Source organism: Lathyrus oleraceus, chromosome 4, assembly GCF_024323335.1.
Source record: "Lathyrus oleraceus cultivar Zhongwan6 chromosome 4, CAAS_Psat_ZW6_1.0, whole genome shotgun sequence".
In the NCBI taxonomy this organism is placed as follows: domain Eukaryota; kingdom Viridiplantae; phylum Streptophyta; class Magnoliopsida; order Fabales; family Fabaceae; genus Lathyrus; species Lathyrus oleraceus.
In genome coordinates this window covers 471,901,851-471,912,774 of record NC_066582.1, presented here as the reverse complement: position 1 = coordinate 471,912,774, position 10,924 = coordinate 471,901,851, and the positions used below count along the sequence as shown (strand labels likewise).

Genomic DNA, 10,924 nt, shown 5'->3' with positions numbered 1-10,924 from the left:
GTAATGCCCGCAGGCCATCCCACCATGCCCATTTTTCGTAAAGTTTTAGAATCATGCCCATTCTTTCGTAAAGTTTTAGAACTGCACCCTCAACGATGCCCATCTAACCCATTCTGTTTTTTCATGGGCTTTTGTGAGACGAACATAAACAGGGCGGGCATGCGCCTATTACTACCCTAATTAAAACACATTAGAAACCCTTTTCTCCAATTACATCCTTGCCATAACCAAATTTGACATGAAAGACAAAGTGAATCACCATCGAATAAATAAAAATCATAAAATTGATGCACATTAAAGATGTCATGATTGATCTAAATTAAGCGGGAGGGATTGGAAACGAGCATGTCTATCCCGTTTATACTCATCCCACAATAAAATCATAAAATTGATGCATATTAGAAATGTCATGATCGATCTAAACTAAGCTTGAGAGATTGGAAACGAACATGTCTACCCCGTTTACACTTATCCCACGGTAAAACAGAATTGATAATGTGGACATAGCAGAGAGCGTGGACCTAAAACTTTAATCCACACTAGAAAAAAAAAAGGAGGGCAAGACAAGTCTATAGATATTGTACTTTTAAAATCTAAAATTGCAAAATTTTATATCAATAATATCCGTTTCTAAAAAAAACGGAATGGGATAAACATACTAGAGAGTGAAGTCTAAAATCTTGACCCACCCTACACAAAAAAACACGGTCAAAACATACATCTCCGACAAACCGAATCGGCTTTATCACCCCTACTAAACTGTAAACCTTAAATATTATATTAGCAATTAATTTTATAGTATTATCATCTTAACCTGCTAACACATCAAATGACACTATACCTTGTTAAGCTAACATTTCACTGATCTTACTAATTTTCAGCAGTATGCATGAAAATGATCATGTCGCAAGTAGGTAGCATGATTTGTAAAGAAAGTACACAATATCCTGAGTTCGAATCGAGTCCTAAAACTAAATCAATTACTAACTGATATTTCTCTTCTATCCAAATATATATATATTAAGTGCAAATATTGTAAAGATCAATCCAATTGTAATAATCTGGGTACCAGCTATGTATTTTTTTTGTCTTTTCAATGAAATTAAACTATATACATGATTGATAATTTTGAATGTATGATATAATATAATGTGTACCTAAATGGTGAGGCACAAAAATTTTCATGACTTATTAACATCTCTACCACTACCTCCCAAATGAAAATATAAATATGTAACTCAATTGCTCTGTTGAACAAAAATCAGCTTCTTAGCTTCTGCAACTTGTATTAGCTTTTCGATTATATCTTACCATTTATTTTTCTGTACATCAAAGTCATGAATTCCTCGTCCTTCGGACAAGATGATACTAGTCTCAAACATAAAGCATCTCACCATGAGTCACCCACTTTTCAAAGCTATCACTATGTTTTTCTTCACTTTGCCTCTCCTGAAACACATTGAAAGCAAAAAAATTGACCATAAGCGCTTATCGTATAAGTTGTTTTTGCATAAAATATAAATTGTTTCCATAAGGTATGTATCCTGGAGAGCTTAAGAATATGTCATGTTGTTTCCAGTGACGCGTTTTCATAAGCTCTCTCAAACAGTCTCGTGAGTGTTTATATTCAAGCGCTTATTTGAAAGAAAGTGATTTTCCATAATTATTCTAGAACTGACAATATATACTGACCTTCAAGATAGGTCCAGATTCAGTTGCAGGCGCCTCAGTTATTTGTTCATTCACAATGTTGTCTGAGGAGATGCTGATTGACCTGTATCATCATCGTCAACGATATTTAGACCTCTAAACCAAATAGTTATATCGCAAAAAAAACGCGTAGCTCCTTTCAGATTCATGTCTTCCTAATTTCACTTGAGGATTCTTTCATCGTAAAACCATAGACTATAACATGTTATGACAATTCACAAATAATTGTCCATACTGACTAACGCCTTGTTTGGATCAACATCTTAATTTATCATGTAAGTGTTTATGTATTAGCTATTTCTAAAACAAATGATAAAATGAAGGTTTCTAGATATATTATCGGCTAGAGAACTTAAGGTTTGGTAGGCCTCGAAAATGGTAATACTAATAGGCGAAGCGATATTACAATATTTGTAGGGATGTGTAGGTGATGTAGTGGTTGAGAGCGGAGCAAAAAATCTATGGATCATGAGTTCGGGTTCAATCTGCGGCATAGCTAATGTAATTGTCTTTACTCACAACAGAAAATACTAAAAAGCACAGCAAAAAACTATCATCTAGCGGATTTGAACAAAATTTGAGATGTTTAAGCATAAATTTTCCTAGCCAACAACAACAACAACAACCAAGCCTTATCTCACTAAGTAGGGTTGACTACATGGACCGACTTTCGCATAATGTTCTATCCAGGACCATGCTTCTATCCAATCAACTAAAGACAAAAAGTATAATTCTTTCCCACCAGAGCAACTAACAAAATCCACTTTGTTTGACAACGATATTGTAAACATACTCGGTATTATAATCCTCTACACCAAAATTTTTGTTTTGGTATTTTACATTAAAGTTTGTTTTAGCCTATAACTATGTTAGGCCGGAACTGCTTCTCATTCTCACGAGCAAAATTCGATATACCCCCTTATATCATTGATCAAGATTTGAAGAAAACCCGAGGCCAACGATAAAGAAAGCAACAAGATTATAGCATGGATATAAGAATATTAATCAAAGTCTCGCAACTAAACCTTTCAAGTAGTTCCTCTTCACAAGAATTTCCAGAAGAAAGCGAGTCCACATCGAGGAAATTGGAGCAATCACATGCATCTCCATGTTCCGCATAACAAATGTGATCGCTTTCACGAAATTGGTCCTTTCCCATTCCTCCATAAATTTGCCTACATAAAATTGAGTAAAAAAAATCATATAAAGTCAAAACTATGTATCCAGTTACACATAGTTTGCGTCATGCAAAATGTGAACTACGCATACCTGCAATGACAAATAGAACTTTCACAAGTGAATGTGTCTGAACTAGACTTCAAAAGAGATCGTTTATCGGGATTTTTAGACGAGTGTTGACAGTCTGGAGCATGCAAATTCCTAATTGTAGCATCACTTTCGCTGATAATATCACCATCGGATTGTGATCTTCTAATAAATGACCTACCAAACAAAGAAATAACATCTTTCAATCTTCGGACAATGTAAGAGACAGATGATTCTCATTTTCTCTCGTCGTCGAAAAAGGATAACGAATTTGAGTTATGTTTTCCAATGTATAAAAATCAAATTATACCCATCAATTCCGTCCGCTAAATTTGGTCCATAATTTCCAACATTGTAATGTTGATCTGAATCAAGCTCCCAAAGTAATGGTTTTCCCTGCTGTGGCTGAAAATGCCCCAAGAATCTGAACAAAATAATATCAAACAAGACATTAACTAATCCATTCTAATGCAATGCAACTACCATAAATATATAACTTTCTGTATAGTAAAATTACAACAAAAAAGGTCTATTTGACTTACATGTTAATGGCTTTTTGTTTAGCACCGTCCAAATACGTATTGTTGTAATAACGCTGTATGGTTCGAATAAGTTCTTGGGATTGTGCTGCTGCCTTCCATTGACCTCTTCTTTCAGAAAATATCTAAATACCAAGACGAATCAAATGATATCCGAAGAAACGAACCGTAATCATATAAAATTTTCCAAGAAAATAAATCGAATTCTAAACAGTCGAAAGATTATACCTTGTTGTGCGCTGCAGAACCGCCATATTGAAAGGCTAGTGTGTCTCCCATGGACTCATAAGCTGTCATCACTTCCTTTGCCAAAGGGTCGTCAAGATCAATATGCGGGCTTTCAGTAAATCCTAACACTTGTAACTGACTTCCAAGTGCAACTAGTCCATAAGCATATTGCGCAACGTTGGTGCGGTCTAAACAATCTATGCAATTTGTCCTCAACACGCCTGATTGAAGTGTCTTCGGTTTGACACTGTAATCTCTGTTCCCGTCATCGCCACTGTGATCTTTGTTTTTATCAATGACGTTGTTATTTCTGCATTAAAATAAATAATCAAATCAAGTTTCAACAGCGAAGAGGGTCGACGAAGTGTGTTGTTTTACGGTACTTACTCGGAGAACGAATATGGGAATAATCCCTCTAGCTTCATGTTTGGTGTAACTGGACAGTAGAAGATGCCAGTTAGCTTCAACGCAAACGCGGCCACTTTTCCCAGCTGCAATAGCACATTGGTGGCCTTGCTGCTAAAAGTCGTTGATCGAATAATGTCAAAATAACCCCCGGAAAAGAAAAACCTATAGAGCTTGTACCAAAAAGGAAGATAAACTTACCGTCTTGAGTGTCGATGCAGATCCCAGTGAAGAAACCTCAGGCGTTCATCCCCGCTCAAATTTTGATTAATAGACTTAACAGCATTAGCGAACTCGGTTCGCAGGATAGTTTCACGAGGCTTTTTCTCACGAGTCTTAAACACAAAAGATACAATAATATAAAAGGTAGAAAATATTTTAGAAATTAAGCATGCTCAATGATTTCCTTACATATTCAGATAGGCCTACCTTAATCAAGTTCAGTATAATTATCGGATTTCCGTATCGCTTGACAAGATTGTCGAAATGAAGTCTTGTGGCTTCAAACATTGCATCCTTTTGAGATACTAGAGAAAAACAACCAAAACAAGAAGTTAGTGTAAATTACATATAGTATGGGCCTGTTTGGAAATTGGATTGGCTTATTTGAACTTATCTGCTATAGCATAAGCACTTGTGAGACAATTTGGGAAAATACCTTATGAAAACGGCTTATAACTTATATAAGAAATAATGTAACTTTATTTTATCTTGTTATAGAAATAGCTTAAACATAAACACTTACATGATAAGCACTTATGTTAGAAGTGCTTAATTAAGTTGTTTATCCAAACATAAGTGAGAAACAAAGGAAAAATGTTCAGATACCGTACATATAATATCAGGTTTCATATTCAACGGCGAGGCTTCCTGAGACCAGAAGAGAGGGATTGAACCCCGTATTTGCACCACCGAACTGATTTGCATCGGGGATCCATCACTAGCATCTGCAAAGACTATTTGCTCCGTCTCAACATCATTAGCAACTCTACCACGTTCGTTGACTCCTCGTTTCAAATATCTGCGCCACAAGATAAAGAAACCTTGAATAAATAAGTCGGGAAACATGAAATAAGCAATGATCAAGAGTGAAGTACTCGGAAAAAACCAGAAAACAATGTCGGCCATTAATCCGGGAAAACTAAAGAGAAGAAGTACGAACCTGGTACCAGCATAGTGCCTTGAGCGCCTAGCAATAATAATCATATTGAACTCACGGCCGGATATAGAGAGGTTAACCTACACACCGTACCATGAAATGAACACTTGTCATGAAGAAAACACCAAATATATTCTAAAAACACTTAACGCTAGGATCGTTTCTTCCGTGTCAAGGAAAGTTTTACACACCAAAAACAAACCGTATGTACCTGTTTAAAAAAGCCGTAGACTAAGGCAACAGTCCAGGAAGTATTCTGGAGTGTATTCCTGATTCCACGAGTTAAGAACTCGTTCCAAACAAAAAGTGTTTCATAAAGTGATTGTCCCATAACATTATGACCAGATAAGTTCTTTTGAAGACTTAGCATGATGTTGTACGAGTAGCTGTAAAAGAAGTCCTTTGTAAGATCCATACTGCATAGAAGCTTCTTGTATCTAAGTAACAACAAAAGAGAAAACTCCATTAATAAAACGATTTATATTAAACGGAGGAATATAAGTATAATAAAAAAAAACCGTAAAAACAGCTTATGAAACCAATAACTCTAACCAAATATGTTAAAAAATGAAAAGAAAGCGATCTCCCATGCGAACCGTGGAAATACCTTGTCTTACTCAAAAAGTTATATTTACATCATAACAGCAATGAAGATTGCTCCTGTAGAACATGAAAATGAAAACAACAACGAGGAATCTACTATCTACTATCTACTATACTATACATATTACACGACTCCGAAATCTAGAAGAAGCTTTATGAGAGTACCACAGAAAGACGAGAGGGTTGACTTGAGGAAGCCCGCATTGTGCATATGCACTGAAGACATCGACAAATCAACAAATATGTAACACGAGTATAACAACGATGATCTAACAGAACGTTTTCACTACACGATTTAATTAACTCGAATAAAAAAACATAATTTATAACATAATCCTCAGCTAAGTACAATGGACAAAGTATAGTTCTCAATGCTACTCTTATACGTCTCCTGAAATGTATCCTAGACACATTACAGGTACATGTAAAATTGACTAAAGACCTGTTCTCATCCTTAGAATATGCCAATTTCGATCGCACACTTGGATGTGGAATCGGAACCATTTCGCTCTTTGTGATAGCATATACATCGTGTCCGCATATCGTGCCAATCTTCTTCCGTTTTGTTATAAGCAGCATGTAGTATGGCTCAAGAAATTTGATAAATCCTAAATAAAAAGTCGCGGGTGAGTTATTAAGACGAATAACGTTATAAAAATAAACACTTATAGCAATAAATGTTTTGCTATTATATAGAAGAAAGAAAATACCGATGATTCCATAGCAAGTTGTTACGAATTTAAGCCCGCCAGTGGACTTGTTTCCGTCATGAATACGCTTCAAAATGTCACAACACTCGGCTTCTGAGTATAATGTAGGATCTTCGACGATATTTAACTCGGATGGCTCCAATCTGTCGATCTTTAAGACCCTCCAAAATGTTCGGCTTTTGTCTCTTCCAATCATGTAGAATCTCTGAGCATAGACAAAAGATATAGTCAGAAAAGGCTCGTGAGACGTAGCGCAAAGTGCGTGTCAACGTAATGTCATAAACCAAACTTAGATGTCTTTCCAAATCAATAGCTTATCATTATATTATCTATGGAAGAAAAAGAAAGCTTTCTTTTAGATCTCATTTCCAGAAGAAGAAAGCGCCATTTTAGTTACTAATTTTAGTTCCTTAATTGGCTTTTGCTTCATTTTCAGCAAAAAAATTCTAGATATCTTCCAATGGCTATCCTCAACCTTCCCAAATTGAGGAAAATAAGACAAGAAAAGAAAAGTAGTAGCTATCCTTTTAGGAAAAAAACAAATTTCACCATGCATGATACTGAGGGTGGAAAATAAGCGCTTGTGTAAGAGTTTGAAAGAGCTTATGAAAATAGTTTATGATGTGTACATCAGACGATTTTTTCAGTTCATTTTCATAAGCTCCTCCAAATAGCTTTTGACATAAGCTGTTTTCAACTATCGAAAGAGTTAACTTAACCCTAACTCCATCTTCTAGTTGAGAAACAGCTTATACATAAGCTCTTATACAATAAGCACTTAATTAAACTGCATATCCAAATGCTCCCATAATCTGAAAAACATCTAAATATAGTACGCCATAAGCCTTTTGCTGCAAAATCATTTGTCAATAATAGTTACTCATAATCACAAGCATCATGAAACACAGACAAAAAAGCGAATTTTCTTGAAGAATCCACGTGAATCCAATTAAACCGAATTCAAAAACTCATAAATCCCATCATCATGATGACATTGACAAGCATCTAAATCCCAACTGAAAAACCATTCATGCTAAACAAAACAAAACAAAAACAAAAAATCAATCTTTACAAACCACAACCCTTTTGATTCCTTTGCTCAATTGAAAAAATCTCATGAACCATGAATGAATATGTGAAGAAACAAAACATATGCAGCAAGAAAACTGAACACAAACAAAACAAGAACTTAGAAACATAGGAACACATCAAAAACAAAAACAAAAAATTGACATGTTTCAGATCAAGGTAATGTAAGCATCAATGATAGGAATAGACTAAGATCATAATTACCGAACGAGTTTCATAGAGCCTAAACTTCTGCATGTAGCAAGACTTGGAGTCAACTCCATCAACAACACCAACACTTTTCTGCAACTTTTCCTTTGATATCTCCATCACAATTCAGATCCCTTGAACTTCAAAACAAACCTCAACTTTTCTTGTTCTAAAGAGATCAAAAAATTCAACAAAAAAGAGCTTCTGTTTGATTAAAAACAGAAGCTCTTAAAAAAACAGTAACCCAAAAACAAGTACAATAAAAAGCTCAGAACTTTACATCAATGGTCCACAACTCATAAAGTTTTGTTTGTTTACAATATACACAATGACAAAAAAAAATCCCAGAATAGGAAAATGGAAAAACAAACAAAAGGGTGAGTTTTAAGATGATGAAACAAAAACAAAAGTAGCTTTTTGAGGAATCACAACACAACACTAGAAGGTGTTTGTTTGGTTTTGGGAATGGAGAATCAACAGAAAAAAACAGCTTTTGAGTTTCAGAGAAAATGAATATGAGATTTGTCAGAAACAAGTGAACAACAACAACATCCACATAAAAAATATATAAAAGTAAAAATGAAAAATATATATATATATAAATACAAAATGAGAAAAATGCAAGGTAATAAATAATGATGATGATGTAAACAATTTAAATAATAATTTAAAAAAAAACAACTTTTTCTTTTGCGTGTGAATTATGTGAATGTGAACATTTTTTTGTGTCAGAGTCTACCGTTTCTTTTATTATTATTTTTCTTATTTTTTGACTCAAGAATTTTCAGTTTCTGAAATTTAAATTTCTTTTTATTTGGGTTGTTATCCAAACTAATTTAATATTGAATATTAAAAATAATTTGAATAAAAATTAATACAATTTTATATGCATGGATTTTTAACTAGTTTAATATTAAAAAAATAAGTTAGCGCGTAAACATTTACTCCTATATTATAACACACAATAACATTTTAAGTTTCATTAAAACTGAAATTTATATGGCAGGAATGTCATGTATGAGTTTTCATAATAATTGTAATTATTGTGAGGAAATTGTGGAAATTAATAATTTACGAGTATTAGTCAAACTAAGAAATTAACATATTATTATAAGAAAACGTTTTGAAGCAAGCTTTTAATTAATGTAGAAAATTTGAATATTGTAATTCTAACTAGAATAATTTTTTCCAGCGTTCTTTAGTATTTTATTTTGTTTTTGGTAAAAGAAATAATTGATGTGTTATTTTTTAAATAGGCGGCACAATTTGTGTGATGTGTGCTGCCAACTATATATCTATTTTACATGTCATTTTACATTGTTATATTTATTTATTTAATCTAAATTAATTTTAAAAATTAATAAATAATTAAATAAATGAAAAAATTCAAAAATAAATTAAATTTAAAATTTAAAAAATTAACAAATTAATTCTCTTTTAATAAAATATAAAGTTTAAAGAATTTTTTTTTTAAATAACCACTTTTTTCAAATAAAATTCTTTAATAATCATTTTTTCAAAATATTTACCAAAATAATCACTTTTCAAAAAATATTTCACCTAGACGCTAGTTGCATTGGTGCATCCAATGAAAATATTATTCATTGACGCCACATGCAATGACGCATGCATGTGTAGGCGCCACATGCAATGGCGAATGCATATTGCACTCTATGTGTGTGTCAATGCATGTGGCTACTGCTCCACCACTCATCTATAAATACAATATCATTCTCTCATAATTTTTTACATAACTTCTTACACTCTCCTTCCATTTTCCTTCAATTTCCTTCAATTTTCTTTAAAATGTCTGCATATGCATACTTGTGTCCTTATATTCACAAGAGAAATATCGATTTAATCTTTTCAGCAGTGCAGCCTCGGATAAAGATCCGACTTTGGAGTGTAGATACGTTCGAACATCTTAACATGACCTTGAACCATTGGTTAGATGGAGATATTGTAGATGGTGAAAGGATCAGAAGAATTCAATGGCTTAATACGACGTTCAACCAAAATTTAGAAGTTCGTTTCTGGGTCAATATTAAAACTAATAGAGAAGTTCGCAGGATGATGTATACTTGTCACAAAATTATTTTGATGGTTGTAATTGAAGGAGAATGGCGATCCAAAACGCAGCGGAATTTAAAATTTCTCCTTTAATGATCCTTACGAATGGGCATGATCAGTGATAGAATCGTTACCTCTTGTGGCGATCACGAACGTTGAACGATGACAACACCTCTACTCAGTCCACACGAACGGATTCCTTCAATCTCAGTGCTAGCTGCTACGAATGAAGGCTTTGAGTGAGAGAGAGAGAGAGAGAGAAACGAAATTGCAAGTGTAATAATGCTACTATACAAGGGTTCTATTTATAGAACCACTTGTGTGGGCTGCAAGCTAAAAAGCTCACTCAAGTGTATATGGCCCATATCTTATAATATGCCAAAATCACTTAAGCGCGTGGTACCTTACCATATTTCGTATTCTACTTAAGTACACTGTACCTTACGATGCTCTATAATTCACTTAAGGGAACCGTACATTACAGTATTCCTTAATTACTCTATCTCTCATCAATCAGTCCTTTGTGTGTGACCCTATAGGTTTTCGCGGCATTGACAATTATATTAAATCACGTATTTAACATAATAAACAGTGAGCGGTATCTAGCAACACATCACTGCTACCCAAGACACGAAAATATCATGTGATCTGACAAATCCTTCTGTGATAATAATTATGTGTATAATTACCCTTTTGCCCTTATGTCTATATTGAACACAAGGCATAGATCGTGTCATCCTTGTCCAATTCAATATCGGGCCCATAGACATTTATCCTGTTACGCAGGATGGGCAAATTCCATCTAGGTCACTCATGTCCCTTAGCATGCTTCGTGGAGTACCCATCAACTGTCTTTATGGTCATCCAATTACGGACAACGTTTGATCAGCAATAAGGCACTCGACTCTACATCTAGGGGCCATAGTGGTTTCAGGTCGAAGGGTGGTATACACCAT

At 34.1% G+C, this 10,924-nt stretch overlaps 1 protein-coding gene across 2 annotated transcripts; it reads right to left on the bottom strand.

The window, feature by feature from the left end:
* Positions 1–1,051: 1,051 nt before the first annotated feature.
* LOC127076219 (phosphoinositide phosphatase SAC2) lies at positions 1,052–8,497 on the bottom strand. Of its 2 annotated transcripts, none has more exons than XM_051017807.1 (16): positions 7,914–8,497; positions 6,621–6,825; positions 6,353–6,518; positions 5,519–5,744; positions 5,311–5,387; positions 4,982–5,169; positions 4,578–4,675; positions 4,350–4,483; positions 4,131–4,262; positions 3,744–4,053; positions 3,519–3,640; positions 3,287–3,400; positions 2,980–3,153; positions 2,736–2,885; positions 1,693–1,774; positions 1,052–1,449 (listed from the first exon to the last, which is right to left on the bottom strand). In XM_051017807.1, exons 1-16 carry the CDS (start codon positions 8,016–8,018, stop codon positions 1,375–1,377), a joined length of 2,358 nt encoding a protein of 785 aa, XP_050873764.1. In that variant the 5' UTR covers positions 8,019–8,497; the 3' UTR covers positions 1,052–1,374. The 2 variants fall into 2 exon arrangements, with proteins under 2 accessions (XP_050873764.1, XP_050873765.1); XM_051017808.1 differs by having other exon boundaries at positions 4,131–4,259.
* Between the last annotated feature and the right edge of the window lie 2,427 nt (positions 8,498–10,924).

Excerpts from the sequence above, each read along its gene's own strand:
- LOC127076219 (XM_051017807.1), bottom strand. The coding sequence starts at position 8,018 with ATGGAGATATCAAAGGAAAAGTTGCAGAAAAGTGTTGGTGTTGTTGAT. Across the intron at positions 2,886-2,979 it reads AGTTCTATTTGTCATTGCAG|GCAAATTTATGGAGGAATGG; the intron begins GTATGCGTAGTT and ends AATTTTATGTAG. Across the intron at positions 1,450-1,692 it reads AATCTGGACCTATCTTGAAG|GAGAGGCAAAGTGAAGAAAA; the intron begins GTCAGTATATAT and ends AATGTGTTTCAG.